The sequence below is a fragment of the Chamaea fasciata genome, unplaced genomic scaffold (assembly GCF_029207755.1).
Source record: "Chamaea fasciata isolate MVZ Bird 193981 ecotype frontalis unplaced genomic scaffold, bChaFas1.0.hap1 SCAF_2, whole genome shotgun sequence".
In the NCBI taxonomy this organism is placed as follows: Eukaryota; Metazoa; Chordata; class Aves; order Passeriformes; family Sylviidae; genus Chamaea; species Chamaea fasciata.
The window spans coordinates 48,359,764-48,383,736 of NW_027094087.1; the positions used below are offsets into that span (position 1 = coordinate 48,359,764).

A 23,973-nucleotide genomic window follows, 5' to 3' on the forward strand; every position below is an offset into this window, starting at 1 on the left:
AAACAAACAAACAAACAAAACAAAACCCAAACCCAACAAAACAAAACAAACCTAAACAACAGAGATGTAAGGTGTCATCAGGAATAGTACTGAGGGCAAGACAGAAAGCAGTTCCCTGCTCTGAGGGAAATTTCAATGTTCCCATATCTTGAATACAGTGCACAGTTCTAGCCTGCAAGGACACAACAAATTTAGAGAATGAATTGAGAAAAATAACTAAAATGATCCAAGGGAAGAGACTGTCAATCTGATAAAGTAGGGACTAAAAGGCCCTTGTCACTGCAGTCTTCTGTTTTCACAATGTTTTTAACAGACAGAAGGCTGTGAGAAGAATACTGCTGTTTAAGGGTGCTCTTTGACTATGTTCATCATTGTCACTCGAACCCTGAGATGTGGAAAGTTTCTTCAGCCCATAGAGTCTGGAGCATAAGTCTTATGGAGCATGACTGAGGGAGCTGGAGTTGTTTTGTCTGTGCAAAAGGAGGCTGTGGGAGTCTTACTGCTCTTTACAACTGCCTGAAAGGAGGTTGTAGTACAGAGGGGATCACTCTCTTCTTCCAAGTAACAAGTGGCAGGACAAGAGGAAATTGCCTCAAGTTGTGCCAGTGGAGGTTTAGGATATTAGGAAAAATTTCTTCAATGAAAGGGTGGTCAAGCACTGGAGCAGGCTGTCCAGGGAAGTGGTGGTGTCACCATCCCTAGAGGTATTTAGAAGACATGTAAATGTGGCACTTGGGGGCACGGTTTAGTGGTAGACTCGGCAGTGCTGGGCCAATGGTTGGGCACTGAGGTCTTAAAGGTCTTCAACCTTGAATGATTCTACGGTTTTGTGTAAAAGACCTGGTCTTGGAAGTTCTGTGGCACTGACATTACCTATACGTCCTACTGCAAGCAAAATACTTTGCACAAGTATTTTTAATCTTTCTGAGGTATACAGTTTCTGTAAGTAACACAACCTGCCTACACTTCCAGGAGGTGGCAAATCCCCTAAAATTTAGCAAGGCTGCTTAGAGTCACCAGTTCCATGAGACATGCAACATTTCTCGTGGGGAATGTGGGCAATACTTTTTAGTATGTCCACATTCCCCAGGCTGTGCAGCTCTTTCCTGGTGGCACCGCGTGGAAAAGGGTGTGGGTGCGTGTTTCCCTGTCCCGCAGGCAGTGCGTTGGTTCCTGGCGCTCTCCAAGGCGCTGAGCGCGGGTGAGCGAGCGGCGGTGGCGGACGGGCTCCCTCCGCAGGGCCGCGCACGCTACTGCGAACCCGAGACGGAAAAGGGCGAGCGAAGAGTCACCTCTAAAATGCCGAACCCCAAAATCACCAAGCGTCTCGGTGCAGGCGGGAAACAAGGGCGGAGCGTGCCTGGTGCAGCGTCCCGTTATTCAGCGCCCTGTCCCGCTCCGAGGGGCGTCCGCCGCTCCTGGCGTCCTGATCCGGGGCTGCTGTGACCTGCTCCATCAGAAAAACGGAGCAAAATGTTTGCCTACGGAGCATCTTAGCTCACTGGTTACTTTCACAGTCACACCCTGTGGTTTGCAATTTCAATAGCTGCGTTAAGAGAGTTCAAAGAGTATTTCAATTTTCTGCTGCTTTGTAAGTATCCCTGCACACGCTTGCAAGTGCTCCGCTGGGAAAGGATGTGTTCCCCAACCTACGGCTTTATACTCGTTGAGCCCAGATAGAAGCAATGGGGAAAATTGAAGGGAAATTGTTCAACCTGCATCAAAAAGTTATATCTTGACTCCAAAATTGTCGGACAAACCGTCCATTCTTTTATGTCTCTACTTTTTTTTTTTCTTCCCCAGAAGGAGTGGACCAGGTATAAGTCTCTGGAAAAAAACATACAAAAAAGAGGAGTTTTGGGGCCTGAAAAGCGATTTGTATGTAATAGTTCTTGTTGGGCTGATGTAACCTGTATTGCACAATGAGGTAGTTTAGTGCTGAATGAAGATAAAGCATGCTGGTTACAATGTATTAGCAAGTTCAGAAAGCTTGAAGGGACTTCCTGAAAGATTCAAAACACTACTACAATGTCTTGGCTAACAGTCTGTTGAAGTGTTTCTCACACTAGACAAAGTCGTGGGTATATTTCAGCAGATCTGTTAAGTGTGATTTGTGTTTTTTAAACCATGATCCTCTAAACACATGCTGTCCTGATGCATCAGGAGAAAGTTCTTCTCCCAGAGGGTGGTTGGGCACTGGAACAGGCTCCCCAGGGCAGTGCTCACAGCATCGAACCTGACAGAGTTCAAGAAGAGTTTGGACAAAGAAGAGTTTGGACTCTGCGGCACACGGTGTGACTCTTGGGGATGATGCTGTGCAGGGCCAGGAGCTGGACTCGATGGGTCCCTTCCAACTTATACTATGGTTCTACAATGAATGAACCCTTTTAGCTGTAGCGGCGAGAAGAAACCACGTTGCTTTTCTGATTGCGTTTTCCTGTAAGGGCACCCATCAAACTCTTGCACTCGCTGAAGCAAGAGCAAAGGGCTAGGTGAATGACTTATGCTACTTTTTCCGCTTTTTCTCCGCAGTTAAGCGACTTTATTCCTTATTTTTTCACAACAATCCTTTAACAATTCGTCGTTTTGGGGAAGTGCTTGCCTCAGTCGCGCACAGGGCGCGCACCGGCGGGAGCCGGCCCGGGCCCACCCTCAGCCCCTCTCGGGCCGGGCCGCGGGCCGTGGGTGCTGCCGCGCGGGCCGGCAGGGGGCGCTGCTGCCCCGCGCTGGCCGCGCTCGCTCCCCTCGGCGGTTCCATTGGAGCAGCCGGAGACGAGTTGGCGCCATTTTGAAGCCGGCAGGGGGACCGGGGCGAGCTGCGGAAGGGGAGGGGGCTGGCGGCGATTGGCTGCGGCGGCGGCGGCGGCAGCGCCTCTCCGAGCCCGGAGCGGCGGCAGCGCGGAGCGGACTCGCCTGCGACCAGCGAGGCGAGGCGGCTGCGGCGGGGTAAGGAGCGCGGCACCTCGGCCGCGGGTACCCCCACCCCGTCCCCGCTCCATTTTCCCTTCCCGGGGGCGTGGGGAGCGCCCGCCCGGACCGAGCTCCGCGGCCAGCGCTGGAGGAGGACGGGGAGCGGAGGGGGAGGGCAGAGCTCCCCTTGGCCCGTGGTGGAGCTCCCCCTTCCCATCCCCCTCGCCCCTCCGCGGGGCTGCTCCCCTCCCCCCTTTTCCGTGGCCGCCGTCAAATACTAAATTGTCTCCCTCTCCCGCCCGGCACTCCGGGCGATGGGGTGACCTTGGCTGGGGGGCCCGGGGGTCACCCCCTCGCCCCGGTGGCCCGGCGGGCGGTGTCGCACCCAGCGCCGGTGGCTCCTCGCGGCGCGAAGTGGCCGGGGGGGAGGGGGGGGCGGGGAGGCTGCTCGCCCGTGGCTGAGAGTGAGTGAGTGAGTGAGTGATCGCGGCTTCCCGGGTGTCCCTTTCCTCCCTGCCCCGGGCGTCCCCTCCTTCCCTGCCTGCCCCGGGCAGCCGGCCTGGTCCCCGCTCCGCGGGCAGCGCGGGGCTCCCGCCGCCCCGCGCGGCTGCTGCCCGGGCTGAGCACGGGGACATCCCCGTCCTCTCCCCGCCCGCTTCGCTCTTTCCGCACCGCACTTCCCAGTGCTCCTCAGCGGGAAGAGCTGCCGGGGACCGCGGTTTGGTGGGTTCCTACTTGTGTGCGAGGCCGGTTCTTTCATGCTGGCTTGGTTTTTTTTTTCCTTCCCCCCTTCCTTTCCTCCTCTTTCTTTTTCCCTCCCACTTTGCATCAGGCTCTGTTAGAAAGCGCTCGAGAAGGGAGGACGGAGGGGAGCTGGGGGGGTGGCGGGGGGGCCGCCTGGTAGATGGAAAACTATGAATTTTACATCTGAATTGCCAGATGGAGAATGGTTAATTTATAGGTTATGTATTGTTTACGTTGAGAGCCTCCGGTCAGGAATTTAGGTCCGTAACTTCATCCCGCTGCAAATAAATCACTATCTGTTCTTCAAAACAAATCAACAATTAATGACAGTGAACAGTCCTGGAAGATTAAACCGGAGCAGACCAGCTCCTCCAGAGCTGGATTTTGTGTTGCCAACCTTATTCTGACTTTTATGCTTGCTTGCTGCATGGTTGCTTTCTGAGAGCTGTGGTTATTTAGTTAGGCGTTGTGTTTTCCCATTTAACACAACTGCTGAAGCGTTCTCGTGTTGGTCTTTGTTTTGCGCTTGCCGAGTAGGTGCTTTGGCTGTAATTGATTTCTTTTCGCTGGGGATGGAGTAGAAGGAGCGTTGAAAATTTGAGTGGCTTTACAGTTGAAAACGAGTGTCAAATCACGTTTTGGGAAGGGAGTAAGACGATGTGCATTCTTTCAGGTTTTCCCCTTCCAGACTAGTGGAGTTGTTCAGTTTTCAGGTGGTAGAAATTTTGCCTGGTATGTTTTGTATGTACTCTAGATATGCTTGATATTATACTATGTAAAGTAACTCTTGAAGAAGAGGTGAAAGAGCTGAATGTATGCCACGCTCAGACCACCTGAAAGAAGACTGACAGTGACAGGCCATCAGGTAAGGCGGTTTAGCAGAGGTGTGTGTATTGTGTTCATCACAGCGTTTGAAAGGATGCACTGCTAGAGAAAGTAGTTGAGTACTTTAGCACTTGCATGACATCTTGTGTCCATGTCTGAAGCAAGGCTGAACTTAATCACTGTAGGGTTTTGGGTGGGTATGATGTGTCTGGGTGTGGTGTGGTGTTTTGTTTGGGATTTTTTATATAGATCCTATGTTGGAGTATTTGCCTATGTGTTTCTTGCATCCTCTTTACTTGTTAGTATATGGACTGGGTAAACTATAGTTCAGTTTTTGATGAAACAACTAAATAAATTAAAATGGGTAATCATATGTTTAGCACTTGTATGCAACTTCTTTTTTCTCTTGTAAATATTGAATTTAGACTTAATGTAACATGCGTCCTTATGGACTGAAATTGAGCAAGTCACTCAAGTTGTCATTAAGCTGTAATTAACCATATAAAAGCCAACAGTCATTGCTAGCATTTGGAAAAGCACAGTAATGAAATATGGGCATAACCTCAGGCATTATCTGTTTTTATCTATAGAACAGGAGGTTCTGTTACCTCCTGTTGATTGGGAGAGATGCATTTTCTTTTGGGATATGTTGCTCTCTACCAGGCTTTCAGGTTATCCCTTTTTCCGCTCTTTCTTCAGCCACACAATTTATAGTCATACAGAAGAGTAAGAGGATGTATGAGTATGTTTGAGGCTTCTGGTTTAGTAAAGGTTTTTCATTTAAAGGTGTTTGGAGTTATTTTTTTTCCTTTAAACCTGAATTGGAAGAGGTGATAAAGACTACTTGTTGCACAAGGAGAATTTTCATGGGAGCAACAAATACGAAAATGTAAAGCTGAACAGTAAAAGCGTGCAGAATTGGAGGTGGAAGGAAAATGTGATACTGCAACTCATTATTTTTCCCTATCATTTCACTGTAATATTCTTATCCCTTTATATTGCTTGCCCCAAATATTATGCCAAGAAAGAGGAAGGTATGTCTTTCCTGCTACCTTCAGGGTAGTTCCTTTTTAGAATCAAAAAGTACTTCTGATATGTGGAACTTTATCTTACCACTTGTCAGTGTCATTCTCCTTTTAACAGATATCTAAAGTAATGGTGTTTTTACTCTTAGCACAAAATGTCAATACTGCAACCTAAAGTAATCTTTAGATAGACTGAGAGAACATTGGAGGCTTTCAGTCAGTTCTAAAACTAAGTGGTAAGGGAAAACTGAGGAAATTTTTAAAAGGTGTGTTAGTATGATAGTCCTTAGTGGTGAAGTGTGTTAATTTTCCAGGTGTGTAGACCCTCTGGACTGTTGGAACAACACTGACAGATCCTGGAAGGAATCAAGGCTTTTAAAGAATTGTAAAATATATGCTTAAAAAAAATATTTTTTTTCCCCTCAGAGATTGGACATCTAAAAGTCAAGGCTGTACATGTATACAAATTACATACCTATTGCTTTTCCATTGGTAGCCTCTTCAGTTGAATGTAGTCTTATAGAAAAGCTGAGGTGTTTTTTATCTGCTTAGCTCTGTTACTAAGAACAGAACTTAAAACAGTTCTGTCAAGTAAAAATAAGAAAAAAATATATGAAAAGTGAGGTGTATGAATGAAAATTAACTTTGTTATTTTAGGAAGTTAGTGGTTTGTTTCAAAACCTCTTTGGAACATTAGGGTTTCCACAATAAAAAAAGCTGTTTATGCAAATATTTGCTGTAATAAATCCAACTTGAAAGAATTTAATGAAATACAAGTAATATTTTAGTTTCATTTCTAAGAATCAAAATGTTAGCACCTCCATTCTTTTTAAAGGTTATTACTGTCTGTCTCAATGTATACTGCTTTTCAGCCTTTTGTAAAGTGTGAAGAAGTCCTTGAAGTAGGTTCTGAGGGTTAAGACTGCTATTACTTTATCCCCATCTGTGGAATTTACTCTTCTGCATCCCACCCCAAGGACTGGAAAAACATTCTGCTTGTTTAATACTGCCTGATCTTCGGTTCTGTTTTTTCAGCTCACAACAACTTTGGCATTAATATGCTTCAAGAAATAATAATTTTAAAAATGCCATACCTCATTGGGAACAGATGGGGATGTTTGTACTAATCATCTTGTGTCTGTCACCATTTATACGGGAGTACCATAACCAGGGATCAGGACCCCATCTGGGGTTTTCTAATTCAGACCCTGTTCTTTAAAGATCGATTCCAGACAATACTAACTGTGTGTACTTTTTCTCTGACTTAATTAGGAATCCTGGTGAATGTTTCTGCTGCTGAAATTAGATGCTTCACTTTCATGCTTTTTGATGGACAAAAAAAAAAAAAAAACCCCATGAAGTTAGCAGTCAAAAATGTTACTGTTTTAATTGCTTCCATTGTAGTCACCTAAACTACATTTTCATAGAACATAGAATGGCCTGGGTTGGAAGGGGCCTTAAAGATTATATGGTTTCAATTGCCCTGCCATGGACAGGGAACCTTCCACTAGACCAGATTGCTCAGGGCCCCATCCAGCCTGTCCTTAAACACTTCCAGAGATGGGGCATCCAGAAACTCTGTGGGCAACCTTTTCCACTGTCTCACTACCCTCAGAGTTAAGAATTTTTCCCCCAATATCTAATCTAAACCTACTCTCAGTTTGAAGCAAATCATTCTTGTCCTGTCACTACATGCTTTCGTGAAAAGTCCATCCATCTTTCTTGTAGGCTCCCTTCATGTCCTGGAAGGTCACAGCTAGGTCAGCCTGAAGTCTTTTCTTCTTCAGGCTGAGCAATCCCAATTCTCTTAGCCTTTCCTCATAGGAGAGGTGTTCCATACCTCTTACCAACTTTGTGCCCCTCCTCTGGACTTGATGCCTGATGTCCTTCTTGTGCTGGGGACAGGAGTCTGTAGCTCTTTTAAAGGGTATTTGGTTCAGCTAAAATGTGATACCTTAGGAAGTGACTCTTGACAAGCTGCTTGTCCGCAACTTCTGCCAATGTAGCCTTTGGTTCTCTCTGAGACATCCCAGTTATATCCACGTTGTAGCTCACTTCAGTGTCAAAACCCTTCATCCTGAAAGTCTTAGAAAGAAAGGGAACAAGTAAAAAATTACTAAAAGGAAAAACCCAATCAAAAACTTAATGGTTACCCACAGTAAGTAGAAATATATTGTGCATGAGGAAGCCCTGAAAAAAATTTACACCAAAACTTCCTGTATGTAATCTTTGGTCCAAACCTTGAGTTTGACCGTTCACTTCTGTTAGTACTCTTTGTTACTTAGATGTACATTCCAATGACGACTGTCAGATTTCTAGGAAGTCTTTGTCACCGCATGTGTTAGGTTTTCGTTCTGAACAAAAAATAATTGAATTGTTGTCAGTTATGAGAATTGAGCAGAAGACACTTCATGGAAACTTGTAATTACGTTTAGGATTTTTTTTTTTTTTTTAAATTTTTCTGCATCTGCCTATGTAAAATTTCAAAGACTTTTCTGGGGGAAAATGTACAGAGCTGCTAGACAGCTTGTCATTAGGTGTGATATTTTCTCTGATAATTTTGTTGATTTTGTTACTTGGTAGTTAAGGATAAAGCATTATATGTAGTCCCTGACCACAGAAACAAAGTGTATGGAAGTAACTATAGCTTTTTCTGTCATCATTTTGTGAAAACTTTCGTGAGGGGTAATGTGTGTGGACTGCCCAAAGTGCTTAATTCACTTAATTCATGGTACAAAATGAAGTTTACATTTGCTTTTCTACCTCTGAGTTTGAACTGGTCAGAATCAGGCTGTAATTTTTGCTTTCCTGTGTTTTCAAAATGGAAGAAAGAATAGATAAGCCAATGATGGACTCTTCAAAAGAGTTGTGAGGAAGTCTTTCAAAGAGACAACAACCAGGAGATGCATTTCTTCTTCCATTTGCCCAACTTGGATCATGCAGTTTGTAATTACTCCAGTTACAGAAATGCTTCCAAGAACTAAGAAAAGAGATTTTGATGCATGTACAGTTCTTGGAAAGAAATATTCTGCACTCTTCTTTTCATGACTGGCTGGTCTGTACTTTGAGAATACAAAACATTTTGGAAGTTTTCCTCAAAGTTACCAATGTTGCCTGTAGTAAGTTCTCTATTAGGTTGTCCATACTGCATTTTGTATATACATATAAAAGCACATTTAAAGTGACTTTTTATTTCTTAATGGACCATTGCCCCCTGAATCTTCTATGTTACATACAAAAAAGCTTTAAAACAATATCAAAATTGCTAATTCTTTTTAAAAATAGTGAACAGTTAAAGTTAATTTCTTTCCTTCTAAGTATATGTTATGGTAGTCTTTATTTATACGACTAGTCTTGGGGTTTTTTTCAACCCGCTGTATTTAGGAGTTACAGCTGCATATCAAAGTCTGCGCACATATTTTCCAAAAGCTGGGAAATGTAAAACGAATTGACAGGGGACTGTGGGAAGGGAGAAGCATATCTAGTAATTTGAATGATTGAATGTCACTTTGGGATACTGGAATTCATTCCTTCTGTCGGTTTCTTGTGATCTCAGGCAAGTCTGTTTAAACCAAACTTCCCACAAGAGCCTATTAGTAGTGCATTGATTTCCTGGGAGACAGGCTCTAGACCCGGACTACTGCTGCCTGGCTCAACAGATGCTTTAGTTTTAGATGTAGCACTGGATAAATTGGCATACTTTAAAAGTTGTGTCCTAAATTCCTCCTCCTAAATTCCTGACTGTACAAGTAAAATTGGTTGCTAGTTCTTAAATTTCAGTCTGTATCTTGGGTTAGTAATCTATGAAATGAGACAAATACTTATTTCTATGAAAAATTAGTTAAAGTGTTGTGAAAACAAGTTAATTTTTATGGTATGCTAACATAGTACAGCCATGAAACCTTACCAAAGCCCAGTAGGAAATTAGGTCTCTTCAGACTGTAGCTTAAATAGAGTCGAATAAGGGACACACATAAAATTATAAGGAGAAAAGTTGAAAAGCTTTGCTTTGAATGAGAAAGAAATCCTGTGGTGTGGAAAAAAAGTAGTGAAGGATCAGGTGTATCAGCTCCTTTTTGTGTATTCTCTTTAATATTGTATAAGAGACTTTAAATCTGTTTCTTAATTCTTAATAAGTGATTTTACAACTACTTCTGTATTTTCATTGTTCCTTTTTAATCAAACTTGGTAAACAAATTCGCAGTATGGATGTGCTCCTGTCAGTCTTTAGGTTGTAACCTTTAGCTTTGTAGCTGACTAATTGGTGGAATGCTGTTTGTAGAGATGAATTTTTCTCTTTTGGCAGCTTTAGGTGGGGTGAGGTATGAGACCTTTTCGGTGGGTTCTTGCAAGTATTTCTTATTGGTATAAGGGCAGTGTAAGGTGGTGTTGGCACATTGTATGCTCTGGAAAGGACTGAGATCTGCTGGGGCTGCATTCTCCTACTGCCAACTGCAACTGATCTTTCTACTCTGGTCTTCCTTTAGTGACTTCTGTCTAGTTTGTCCTCATACCTCTTGAGCTTCCAATCCTTCATTGTACAGTGTGCTTCCTCTCTCACCTTCTTCAACACATCATAGGCTTTACAGGGTCATAGAACAGATAAGGTTGGAAGGGACTACTGGAGGTCACCTAGTCCAGCCCCCTGGCTCCAACAGTGTCCCTGAGAGCACATGACTTGAGACTGTGTGCTGGTGGCTTTTGAATGTCTCTGGAGGAAGAGACTTTACAACTTCTCTGGGCAGCCTGTTTCAGTGCTCAGTCACCCCTATGGAAAAGGACTTCTTCCTCGTGTTCAGATGGAACTTAGTGGGTCAGTTTCTGTCCGTTGCCTCTTGTCCTATTGCTCGGCACCAGGATGACCAGCCTGGCTCCATCCTGTTGATGCCCTTCCTTCAGACACTTATGTACTTTGTGCAATTTAGGAATCTCAAGGTTGACAGGGTATGTCAGCTGTGGTGTATGGCGGTGGGGTTTTGTTTGTTTGTTTGGAATGTTTTGTGTGTTTTGTTTCTATTTTTTCCTTTTTTTCCCCCCTTTTTCTTCCCTCTGTCATTACTTTTGGTTGTTGGTTGAATGCCTCTCCTGTAACCCCTAAGCTTTCTAGTCCTTTTGTCTGATAGAGTTTGTTGGTCTCTCCAGTGGAGTTAGTCGAAGTGTGTCCAAACCTCAGCTGTTTCTGTGGTAAGCTGAGCTTTTTTGTCTTAATTAAGACAGACTGCTCTTGAGCTGTGAATCTGGCTGAGGTGTGAACAAATCCAGCTTTTTGTGCTAAAGAAACAGCAACATCTGGCTGTTAGCAGACAGGTGGATTAGTGATGGATTCAGCTGTCAGCAGGATTTACCAGATGTGTTTGTTAGTCTGGTTTGGCTATGTTAACCTTCTAACTTCAGGGGAATAAGGAGAGAGCAATGAACAGTTCTTGTGTGTGCATGAACAGTTCTTGTACCTTAGGTAATAGGTAGAAACTCTCTGAACTGTTATATCATGATTGTATGCTTACAGCTGTGGTGCAAGCAGCTGTATTTATTTATTAATAATTTAAAACTTCCTCCTTTCAGTTGAGAACTTTGTCCTTTTGAAATGAATAAGCATTAGTTTCCTGTAGGTGTTACTTTTGTCCTAGTGGTTTCTATCAATTGAACACAATCCAGTGGGGAGTGTATACAATTTTTCATCATTGTTTTTGGTTTGATTTTTTGTTAGAGCTCTCCTGGGTAGGAGGGGTGGTCTTCTTGGGAGTGGGTTACAGGGTCCTGTAAGGCAGTGATCCAATCTAGTAAAGTGAGATGTATGTCCTTACTGCACATTAGCCCAGATCTGAACCTGACTGAAGCACAGGTCACACGCTGATGCATGCCTCGAGTTTGTCTGTCATTGTGCAGCAAATGTGGCATAGAACCATAGAAACTGTCAAGTTTGAAGGAGCTCATAAGGGTTTTTAAGTCCAACTACCTGCTCCACACAGGACTACCTAAAACTTAATCATATAGTTAAGAGTGTTGTCCAGACGCTTCTTGAACCCTGACTGGTTTGGTGCCATGGCCACTTCCCTGGGGTAACTGATCACCCGTCAGTGAAGAACCTTTTCCTAAGGTCCAGTCTGAACTTCCTCCAATGCAGCTTCATTCCATCTGCTTGTGTCCTAAGATGATTGATGAGTTGCAACTGAAGGATAACTAAATATTAAACATGAACTTCAAAACAGAAAACAAACCGGAGCTTGGAAATTTACTGTCAAGAAAGTTGACACAGCTGTACATATGCTCCTGTTTATACAAAAACCAGGGTTAAAATGTACTAACGTATGTAAATTTCTGAAAATGGGATACAAAGAAGACGCAGACTCCACTCAGTGGTGCCCAGTAATAGATCCTGAGGCAATGTGCACAAACTGGAATGCAGGAGGTTCGTTCAGAATGTTTTCACTGTGATGGTGGTCAAGAACCAGCACAGGTTGCTCTGGGCTTTTGCGAGGTCCCTATCCTGGGAGATCTTCAAAAGCCATCTGGATGCACTTCTTGTGGTGACCCTTTAGGTGACCCTTCTTCAGCAGAGAGGTTCGACCAGGTGACCTCCAGAGTTCTCTTCCAACCTCAGCCATTCTGTGAAAATTCAACCCCATTCAACCCCATAGCGCTAAATAATTGTAAGGGATGAATAGCTGTATTAGATAAAGTTACAGGAGTCAGTGTATTATTGGCAGAGAACTTACGTGTTGGTTGAGTGTTGAGGTAGGTGTCAAAGGTTAGTTAAGACTTAAATATTAAGAGAATATTCAGCTTTTTTTTTTTTTTTTAAAGCGATCTTACTGATAGATCCATATATGACCGTAGGTGACTAGATTGCGAAACTACTGCACGTCCTTGCGGTCTTATAATGCACTTAGTTCACCTGATTGTAGGCATTGTAGTATGTCTTCATCTGATTTGTGCTTTGTGATCAGTTATGGGTTCTTTCTCTGTCTTTGGGACACAGTTATCTTTTTCAGTCTGCTGTTCTGTCACAGTTTTGCAAAAAGCAAAATAAAATGTTTTAGCTGGGAAGAAAAGCTGAACTGATAGAAGCCATCTGGGTAGACAACTTCTATTTGTAAAACACCCAGCTGAATGTCGTTTTAGTACTAAGATTGCTATATACAGTTATAATATAAATGTTTATAATTCATATTGACTAGGAATGGATGCACTGTTGTGTAGAACAACATCCAACTTTGCAGTTGAATACCCATGCCTTCTTTTTAGGTGTTACATACAGTTCAATCCCTCCCAGTAGCATTCTCTGTTTGATCTTCAGTAATTCTGTATCAAATAATTTGCAGTAGGATGTAAAGCATATAATTTTGTATTTTTTTATATTATATGCAAAGTTGGGAATGGAAGTGCATCTCATTTAGGTATTTAAATTCTGACTTGTTACAAAAGCAACTTTGTATTTATTGACCATTGGGAAATTTTACATGCTATTTTGCTTCTGTGGTAGCATACTGGTATTGCTTTTTAAAAAAATTTAGTTGGTTATTTTATTTCTCTTTAGTATTTTATTTTCTTTTTTTTAGTATTCTTAGTGTTGGGGTTTTTTTCTTCCTTGGGGGGATGTTTGTTTAATTTTAATTCTTACCAGTACCCCCAAAACAAAACAAAAAACCAACTAAGTTTCATAAGACTCAGTAAGGCACTTTTTGCCAAATAAATGGTCCACTAAAATAGTACCAAGTGTTGTTTCCTCCCAAGGGGCAACACAGAGGTTAAACTTGATTTGTGCCTGATGTCTGTGTGTTGTAGTTGTCTTCCTCTTCCTGTTACATTCCCCTATTTTCCTCATGGCTTCCATGCCATCCTTGCCTGTCTTTTTTTCCTCCACTTGTGTGCGTCCTACAGCTGTTAATCATTTGAACTTATGTAATGCAAGGTATCTGAGGTTTCTATGACTGCTTTTTGTTACTCTGTTTCAAAAATAGTTAATGTAAAGGAAAATAATAGTAATTCCTGCCTCTTTTCCCCCATTCTTTTCTAGCAGTTGGAGGAAGGAAACAAATAATTCCTGCATTACTACATCTTAAAGTATTTTCCCTGGTAAAAGACAGCTGTGTCAATATTATGACCATAAACCAGTGATATTTTGGAATTTTGATGTCTAGGCTGGTTGTCAGCTCTTCTCTTCTTTTGGAGTACCAGCCTAAGAACTTCCAGTGTTTCTGGGGGTTCTGGAAGAAGAATGTTTTGTGGGGTTCATGATCTGCTTTTCGAACATACCATATGAAAGCGAGGGGCTAATCTCTGCATATTGATCAAGTGGTACCGTATTCTATTTGGATATTTTGTTTCAGATATTGACAAGAAAGTCATTCTTAAATTTTAATTTAAAAACTAGGAGTCTGCCTCTCATGATCAGTTCTTCTTCTTTGAGCTATTTATCTTTGACCTTTTGTCTTATGGTGGTTCATTTTCTTTGAACCAAGGTGGGATCTCCTGGTATTTGTGTGACTTATGGTGATTTCTGCCTCTTTTCTACTTACCCTCCCGGCAGTCTCGTTGTCTCTGTGCGCCTGCTGTTCTCGTGATAGACTTCATGAGCGCTTCTCCCAGTTTATATTATCTGGATTATAGGTGCTGGTGGCTGCCCACAGTATTCCTAGCAAGTTCTTGCCAGTACCTTAAAATGGGTGTTAGCTGTTGAAGTTTTGGGTTTCTGGGGGTTGCTTTGTTTGTTTGTTCCACAGAATCACAGAATGCGTCTGGTTGGAAGGGACCACAATGGGTCACCTGGTGCAACCTCTCTGCTCACAAGCAGGGTTGCTCTAGATCACATTGCACAGGATTGTGTCCAAATAGTGCTTGAGTATCTTCAGTGAGGAGAGGAGGTTCTTGAAATACCTTGTCCTGGAGTTAATGCTGAGTAGAATAATCACCCTGAGACTATACTTGGACTTAGGCACTGGACTACTCTTTAGAATCCTATTATTTTCCCCTGACAGCTGATTGTTTTTCAGTTAGTGAGTATATTCTTGTTTAGGTGTTCATATGCAGTCTTTATATTTCCAAACATTTCTGTTTCTCTAAACTTTCCTTTCAGTGTTTTACTGAATGACAATCTCATCCATCTCTGCATCCGTCTGTCTATGATTTCTAATTGAATGCTTCCATAATAAACAATACCTGGTGCAAGGAAAGTGCTAATTGTTTTATCACAGATTAACCAAATATAAATTGTCCCAGGGTAATATGATAAGCCTAGATGTTACATTTATCTTTGTTTTTGAAATTCTGTCTTCAGCATGCAGATATTTTCTTAAACTCTTAAAATATTATTGATATCAAACTAGTGCAGCTCTAGTGGTAGTATTATTAGTTTTTTGCTCTGCATTATTAATGGGAGTGCTGCTTTTATTTTCTTGCAGTATACCTTAATTTTTGAAATAAACTTAAATTTTTTAAATTGAAGGGTACTGCACCTTAATTTTTAAATACCTTTAAAAAGCTTTGCATTCCACAGTGGTTCATGAATTCTTGGATGGTGCCTATGTAGTTGCTTTGATTTGAAAATGGGAAGTTTGTTAGTGTAGACACAGTAGCTTCTGATTAAAGATACCTGTTACCAGTTACCACAGACAAGTTTTACCTGTCATTTCTTTGAAAATGGGTATTCAGCTGACTTTATAGGATACTTCAGTAACTTCTTTCTTTACAGTTATTACTATACAGCAGTACTTTTTCCTTTTTGATTCTAGCTACTGAAGTGCAATTTCCTTTTTTCTTTTCTTTCGTTAAGCTTTTTTACAGTGGATATCTCAGTTTGGCTTCAGTTCTATCTTTATTTTTGTATTTCCTTGTCTTTGTGGTAGAACTGACCTGTCTTGAGGGCTCTAATTACTACTTAAAACTTCACTAAGTGGCTGTTGGAGTTCACTTAGTAGTATAAAAACTTTTCTTGCACCCCAGTCAAGCTTAAAGCTTAATTTTGTTCGTTTGGCATGGACATTGCCTGTTACCCCCCTGCTGGAGTTGTGTACATCACCAAATCACTTCTGTTTGAACACTCTGAGGACTAGTCATAGTTTGTCTTTTCTTAAGGTTTTGTATAGTGTGGTTGCATAATGTGACCACCTAACGAATGTTTTCCCTAGTACTTGACTAACTGACAAATATATTGCAGATGTGTGTTTTATTAAAATCATATTTAGTCAGCCTACACTCTTCTTTCTCTGTCAGATTCTTTTACTATTGCCTTCCAGTTTTTATCTCTCCGTAATTTCTTTTCCTGCAGCCATGCACAGAAATAAGCAATTTTAATTCCTATAGTCTCTTTTACTTAGTCTTGAGTAGAAGTGTGAAAGCAGAGATCCTGCAATAGTAAGTCAGTTTTATTTTTCCTTAGGTTATTGAATGGTTTAATGGTGAAGTATTTTATATAGTTTCTAATATTTTTTTTTTAATCAAGTGTGTTTCAGTGAAAATGCTGTTTCATAAGTGGCATAAAACAAGAGACAGTTTTATTAAAAGAAAAATGACAACATTAACATCTGGAAAAATGCTGAAACTTAAAGTTGGGTCTTATTTTGTGGAAGTTGCAAGTGTCTGCAATGCCACTGGAGAGAGCTGTGTGCTGAGATAAGTTGGTACTGAATACTTTCTACTTTCATAAATCTTTGGGAGGCTTTCTTTAATGAAGTTTGAAAAAAATCTTATCAGCAGAAGTGGGGACTTGCCTGGGATCATTTGCTAACTGATTGTGACTCTTTTAAGTTGCTTAAAGCCTTTTAGTGCTCATGTGCTGATTTTGGTATCATGTCTTAATCTTTTCTTCTTTGTTCTTTTCCTGAATCCTCCAAATCCTCTCTACATTGTGATGATGTCTCTTCTTGCACAGTTACCACCTGCACATCTTTTAATTTTCCACAAAGCGCTTCCTTCATGTGTTAATAAAAAAAACTTCATGTGCTTTGCTGTATTCTCTAGTGTAAGTTTGAAAAAGTATTTCCTAATTTAAACAGGTATTATGACTTTTGTATGACTGTCAAAGGACTGCCATTAATGGCATTCTGTAGTGAAACCCAGTACGTTTTTGTCATTTGTAGGACTGAGAGTGTTACTTTTTCCTTATAGTTTGGATCTTCATTCCAGAAGACATTTAATTAGTGACTTCTGAAATTCTTCCTGTATCAGTTCTTACTATGCTGCCTTATAGAAATGAGAAGCTAGCATTTTATTGGTATTATGGATAATACTAGTATCTTGATTTAATGGTAGTTAAGTAAACAGTATACTGTGATACATTTCTAAAAGAGAATGGAAAGTATTAGTCTAGGCATTCTACCTGAATCAGTATGAAAAACGACCTGGACTTAAATAAGCACCCTTGGTCCAACACACTGAAGTTTTCTGTTTTATTCAACAGCAGAAAATTAACTGCCAAATTCCATCTTGGAGTGGCTTTTTATAGCCAAGTTATAACTCCTTAGCAGTAGATTCATTATGGAAATAGATTTAGTTTAGTGGCAGTTGGATAATGCAAGTCTCTAACACCTAAGTCACTTCTCACCTTGATCAAATGTTGTCAGTCAGCTATATGCCAGCAGGAATTTACCAGGGTGAAAAGAATTTCTGTAAATGACTTAAATTGTTGTATTATTTGTGTTTTATTAATAATACTGATGAAGTAGAAAGATGCCTGCCTCTTCCGCTTCTGAGTTCCTGAGTAATCTCTTAATGATATTTTGTTGCATCTTCTGTGGAAATTACATCTTGACAAGTTTTTTCATACATCCTGTGTTGTTGAAACAAAGTTAGTGATCTTCAAGCATTTGTCATGGTTTATATTAATTCATACAATGATGCTACCCACTGAGGGTGCAAAAATAAACAAATGTATGTAAGTAATAATAAGAAATTACAAACTGTGTGTTGAAAAAGGAGTAGAGCTTTGGAGTGGAATCTGTAGTGTGATTTATGACATGGAAAAGATTTTGCTTCCTTGCAATATCCCATGAGACAATTTAGGAAAATGTTTTTGCATCTTCGAAACTGTTCTTGTATTGTTGATGGAATGGCCTGTGACAGTGAGAGGCCTCTGGTCTTCCTGCGTGGTTGTGGAGAAAGTGTTGATGAATATTTGCTGATCTTTTTTTTGGATACACTTTCTTGTTGGAATGATATGAACTGTGGAAACATGTATTTAGTTCTTTACACGTTTAAATTTTTTGGTATGCCAAACACTTACTAGATTCACTTGAGCTTCTAATAGCTTTGTGAACATGAAGAAAGTGTTATTCTCACTGGCACATTGAAAAATGTTTTGCAAACATAGATTTAAAAGTGTATATATTAGCCTACATATATTTGATGTATACTTTCTTAGATTTTTTTATACATGATTTTAAAATTATCTCAGGAATAGCTATATAGATAATTATGTATATTCAGGGAAAGTTCTGAAAAATAATAATGATGATAGAATTTGCTAAGTTGATCACTGTTTCTGGTGATTTTCTAAGTCCTCATGTTTGGATTCTGGATTTTAAAGAGGAAGTGATAGTAAGGCAGGAAACAGACTTGCAAGGAATATAGGGTTGATTTGCTAAAGTTTGCTTCATCACTTGGGTAAGACTTCTACAAAACTGTCTGGAGGAAGAGGGTTTAAACAAATGTATAGATCTCTGGAAAGTCCCTGTTGACACATGATGACTTCATGTGTGTTAGGGCAGAGTTTGCTTAATGATTAGCACAGTTAATTAAATCACCATGGGCAATGTAAACTGTCAACCAAACATTATACAATTAAATGGAGTGTGGTTTAAGTCCTCCAGTTAGATCATTGACTTAACATCCTCCAATGATATTTATTGATCTATGAAGTATATTTGCATAGATACTTAATATACAAGATATCAATCAGTGTTTCATTTGCATAATCACAATCCATTTTTTAAAGTATTGAGCAAGTAGTAGATGTGAAGTTAAGCTACTCATAAAGTTATCTACTTTATAGATAACATCTGGATGTTTTAATAATATAATGGCCAGTAGACTTAGCTGGAACTCAGTAGCTGTTGGATGCTACTCATTATGTACAGAACTCATGTGTAGTTTATTTATTTGAGCTTGACCAAATTTTGGCAATGGTACTTATTACTAATTAACTCTGTTTAGACTAATTGATTGTTCCCATTTGTGGTCTGGCTGATAATCATAATTTTACATTAAACACGATGATTTTTGTCACAGGAGGTGTATGACTTTTTAATCCATCCTATTCTAATGGCCAGTAAATGTAACTTCCACTTTTGGGTTCTTCTCCATGCTTTAGTTTCCCTGTTGTCCTTGTACAAAGGGTATGTGTTTTGTCATCTTTCTTTTCTCTGTACTAGTTTCTTCCACTCACCTCCCTTATAACTTAGTTTTTAATTTGTCATGCTGTTTTAGACATACTATTTTTCAATATACTTCTACAGACTTGCTCTTGATTCCTGACTTTAGGTTTTTGAGAAATTGTACTTGCAGTGGTGCTTCTGTGTTGAAAGAAGCAGTTCCTAGACATCTTAAGTCTTACTGTGTCATGTCCTTGTGTAAAAGTGTAGGGTTTGTATTTTAAATGCTCTCTTCGTAGGTTTTGAAGACTTAACTTACAGTGCTGTTTACCATAACTGAAAAAACCAATGCCTGACTGAATCATGATTTTTGTTCCTATTTGTTAGGACTGGAATTTGTTATATATTTGTTTAGGTTTCTTGGGACATCTGTCTCCCTTCTTTATCCTCACATAACAGCAGAAACAGTGCATGTCTTAAGGTTTAGTTTATGTGCTTGGATTCTGCATGGTGCAAAGCATTTCTTGGTCTGAAGTGTTTCCTTGCCTTAAAAAAGGCATCCATGTGGACATTTTCCTTTTTCATAGAATCATTAAGGTTGTAAAAGACCTCTGAGATCATTGAGTCCAACAGTTGACCCAGAACCACTGTGTTCTCCACTAGATCATGTCCTAAAGTGCTACATCCACCACATACCTTTGAACGCTGCAAAGGATGGTAATTCTACAACTTCCCTGGGAAGCCTGTTTCAATGCCTGACCACTCTTCTGGTGAAGAAATTTTTCCTAATGTCAAATCTAAACCTCCCCCAGTGCCACGTGAGGCCATTTCCTCTTGTGTTGACATATATTGCCTGTGAGAAAAGACCACCTTACCACACCTTTTTTCAGGTAGTTGTTGAGAGCAGTAAGGTCCCCCTTGGGTCTCCTCTTCCCCAAGCTAAACAACCCCAGTTCCCTCAGCCTCTTCTTGTAAGACTTGTTCTTTCCTTTCTGATGGTGTATATGGAATAATACTGGATTTTTGAAAACATGGTGGAGAACTTCTAAAATTTCATTTGTTAAAAAAAAAAATAGAAACTCTCAGCTAAGTCTGTTGAATCTTAAAGATGCTTTCAGAGAATTTCCTTCTTTCACAATGCTTGTCATCTTAGACTTTTGCAATACATTGGATCTATAAAAATGAATTTTAAAAGCTTTTTGAAATTCAGTCACTGGATATCACATCACTGGCTTGTGGATTTTCATTTTCAACATGTTGTAGGTACAGTCGGCCTTGAGGTTGTTGTTCTTAGCTGTTTTCCATGGCAGAAGTTCGCTGAAACAACTGATGTATCTGTAACGTGAAATGACAGAGACTTGCATTTGGTTAGAATCACGAAAACACCCTCCCCTTCCCCCCAGAATAAAATCCTAGATTCTACTAGGTGTTCAACACAGATTGTTTTGATAAAGCTAGGTATGCACAGCTATACTGGCAGTCCAGAAGAACAGGGACTTCTAGCAGTGGAATATAATGAAGTTTTATTTAGGTAATGGTTGAAGTTATAACTGTTGTACAAGGGGATTGCTTAGCATTGAGTTTTCTTTTCTTTGAATGATAGGTTTTGTTTTCTGCTGTTTCTTTTGAATGGTTTTTGTTTCACTCAGTGTTAGAATGTTTATGATTCTTTATCCTTTATGTTCTATTTCTTAGAACCTTTTTAGAATTGTTTTTGACCCTGTAAGACTAGATGTGTTAATTCTCTATAAAATGAAGTCCTATTTATTTTTTTTCTGTACTTCTGAGAGGGATAAGCTGTGTACATCCCTGTCTGTAGCCTTGGCTGGCTGTTAGGTGCCAACACTGCTGCTCTCTCTCTTCTTGCTTAATGGAACAGGGAAGGAAATAAGACAAAAAAAGCTCATGGATCTAGATAAATGCAGGGAGATTGCTTTCATTCTTCACTAACCTTGGTGTCTGCAGGGTTGATTCATGTTTTTCTCACTTTTCTTCTTAGTAACTGCTGTGCAGCATTTTTTGTCAGTTCTTAAATACATTATCACAGCGGTGCTGCCAGTGTCACTGATGACTCAACTTTGGCAAGGGATGAGTCTATTTTGGAGCTGTCTGCATCTGACTCTGCTACGGGGAGCAGCCTCTGGTTTCTTCCCACAGGGGCATCCCTTCAGACTCCCCCACTACCAAAACCTTGCCACAAAAACACAATACAGATGTTCAGTTTCATCCAGACCTTGAATGCCACTGAAGGTTAAAAGCTTGATTGTGTGGATGTTGGACATATTGGCTGCACAGTTCAACTTGACTGTAATGTATGAGTTTCAGTCTTTGAATTATTTCAAAATGTCCTCCAAATGGGACTACATCACCATGTTCTAATCAAGTTTCCACTGAATTTGATCTGATCTGACAGCTATCCACCACTGGAAAATGGAGTTTTGTTCCCCAGTTCCCTTAGTTCCTGTTCTTTCCCTTGAGTTAGCTTTGATGCTTGTCACACGCTTTTCAAAAACAATTAGGCTTGTTTTTTGAGTTGGTGAATTTGATTGGTCCAACAAAGCATCTGATGCTTTTATACATTCTCAGATTCAGGCAAGCAAGGCTCCCTTCTGCTGTGATGAGCTGTTAAAGTGAATTTAGCTATAATATATAACATCATCCCATCTGAAAGTTAGAAGGGAATATCTATGTCAAACAGCAAGAAGAGTGAATTTCGTTACAATTTCTGTGGGCTTTTGTGGAGTCCTAGACTTACTATCATGACAGTGCACTAAAGAAATATAATGGGGATAAAAGTGACATCATATTTTAGTATTAGAAAAAGTTGCTTCAGTGAGTTTTGTTTCCTCCCAACTTTGTCATTGTCAATGTTTACTACAACTTGCAAGCATGTAGCGCTGTTCCACTGCTGGGTGTAGGTAGATGTGGAGAAGATGACAGAAACTGAGTTGACTTTCATCTATTTGTTGAAATACATTGCGTGTCATGCCTGTTGAATGAAATTTGATTATTTGTTCTATTCATGTTTTCCCTATTTACAAAAATAAAATGTGTTGTGCAGTATGTGTTCTTTGCAAAAGAAAAAAAAAAAGCCAGTGTTCACTTTTTGTTTGGTAAAAGGTTAGGTGTAGATGAAGCAAAATCTGTAACTTGGATTGTTTTCATGAAATACGAACTGTAGGATACAAAATGTGTTGACGTGTTTTGTAAGAGTTGGGTAGATTAATAGATTTCAAGTTTTATTCTCCTTCAGTGTAGAATGACTTTGGCTTGGGGGCCAGTAAATTTTAATTATGGCTGTTATGGAACATGCTGCTAGCCCATCTCTTCTTGTGGATTCTGGCTGATTTTTATTTCTGGTGTTACAGTTCCAAGAAATTTGAAGTATACATAATTCTTGTTTAGGAGGTTTGTAGGAAGAAAATTCCTGACTTGGAATTCACAGTTCAAAACAGTCATATCCGCTAGAAGTAGATCATACTTTTAGCTAAATAAATAAAAATATCAAGACAATGACAAAGAAACTTGTTTCTTTTGTTACATTCTTCATTTGTAACTGCCTTGGTACAGTCTTTTTCTAAGATCCTGATTGTCCCCACACATGCTATCTAGATTTTTTTCACTATCGTTTGTATTGATTGCTTTTATGTAAGTAAAGGTTTCAGTTCAGCTTCCTTCTCTACAGCAATGAAACTGCATAACTTAGAGTGGATTACATGGTAATCTGCATTTGCATCAATTTAAGGGGCTTGGGAAACCAAGTAACTGGGTTGTGTTCCTAGTTGGAATTTAGGAAGAAGTTACCCATCTTAAGTTGCTTATCTGCAGTCTTTCACTTGAAAACTTGGCTTTAATGGCATAGTGGAAAGAGCTGTATTTGGTCTGCTCTGTTTCTAATTTCATTCTCAATCTGCTGCTTGTCTGGCAGTATTGGCAAGTTACAATTGGTGATGTGTAACAATTAACAGCACTGGTGTTTTGGCTTTTTGGAAAATTACGTTTTCTAAAAGAGTAAAGAGTACACAAAGTCCACTTCAGGTGTCTGAGAACCAGAGCTAGCTGGGATCTATTATTACGAAGAGGTGGAAACAGATCATACAGTACAGTGAGATTCTTGGTTGTGTCTCATTAGTGTGAAGATCAAATACATTCCTGAATGAGGAGTTTTAGCTTTTCTTCTGATTTGTACTGCTTGAAAGCTTTGTTGTGTTATAGGACAATCTACCTGGATATCAAAACTGTTGTTGTCTCCCACAGAATAGATTACTGAAACCAATCAAAATATTTTGTCTTTTTTATGTGCTTATGGGCTTGTTGATATATTTCTAGTTGGATTTTGTTTGTCAAAGTGGGACAGCTATGGTTAAGCATGAACTGGTTAAACAACATTGTCTTCTTAATTTCTTTCCACAGTTTTAAAACCGTGAAATCATGGCTCATTCAAAGACAAGAGCCAATGATGGAAAAATCACATATCCTCCAGGAGTCAAAGAAATCTCTGATAAAATATCTAAAGAAGAGATGGTGAGAAGGCTAAAGGTTAGTAAGCAAGTAGCTGCTCGCAGATGAAAGTTTATTGTAAAAGGTGTTCAATGATCCTATATATCTGGAAGGTGTTTGTGTTGTTTTTTTTTTCCTTAGGGCTTTACCTTTTCTATGTGTAAAAGAAGAAACTTGTTTGCTCTTATCTTCTATCACTTTCTTGAAGTGGTTTGTTCAAAAAAGGTTTAAATGCATTTAAAAGTAGAAATGAGAAAGTAGAAATGCATTGATTTCAAATACTACTTAAATTTTATTTCAGCTACAGTGCTAAGTCAGTACTTTCATTGTTTTCCAGTATTTTCCTCTCTAAAAGAGAGTCATAATTTTGAAAGTAATTTGAATACCTCTCAGTACATTCCTTTTACACCTTGATGCTCCTTGATTTTTTTGTAAAAACCTTTATTCTCATTGTTTTAGCCTGTATCATGATGAAGGTAATTTTTGTTATACTTTAGTCTATATACTTTGACTATGCTTACAGTCTTTGATGTATTTCTGTCTTGGATTTCTTGACCACTTTATTTGACCTAAGTGTACAGAAAGGTTGTACAGATTTGGAGGCTAATTTTGTTACTAAGTTCTGTACCTAGCCATGTACTCCCACAAAAAGGCAGGCCTGT

General features: G+C 40.0%; 2 protein-coding genes across 4 annotated transcripts in view; one reads left to right on the forward strand and one right to left on the reverse strand.

Moving 5' to 3' along the window:
- Positions 1-2,603: 2,603 nt before the first annotated feature.
- Positions 2,604-3,545, reverse strand: LOC136285761 (basic salivary proline-rich protein 3-like). Its single transcript, XM_066177290.1, has one exon. It carries the CDS (start codon positions 3,543-3,545, stop codon positions 2,604-2,606), a length of 942 nt encoding a protein of 313 aa, XP_066033387.1.
- The window catches only part of PDS5B (PDS5 cohesin associated factor B), a 98,797-nt gene continuing 77,680 nt past the window's right edge, over positions 2,857-23,973 (forward strand). For 2 of the 3 annotated variants that reach the window (XM_066175987.1, XM_066175988.1), the window contains exons 1-2: positions 2,860-2,946; positions 23,225-23,350. In XM_066175987.1, the coding sequence (XP_066032084.1) occupies positions 23,243-23,350 (108 nt within the window). In that variant the 5' untranslated portion in view covers positions 2,860-2,946; positions 23,225-23,242. Of the gene's footprint in view, positions 2,947-23,224; positions 23,351-23,973 lie in introns of all 3 variants that reach the window. The other variant, XM_066175989.1, reaches the window with a different exon arrangement.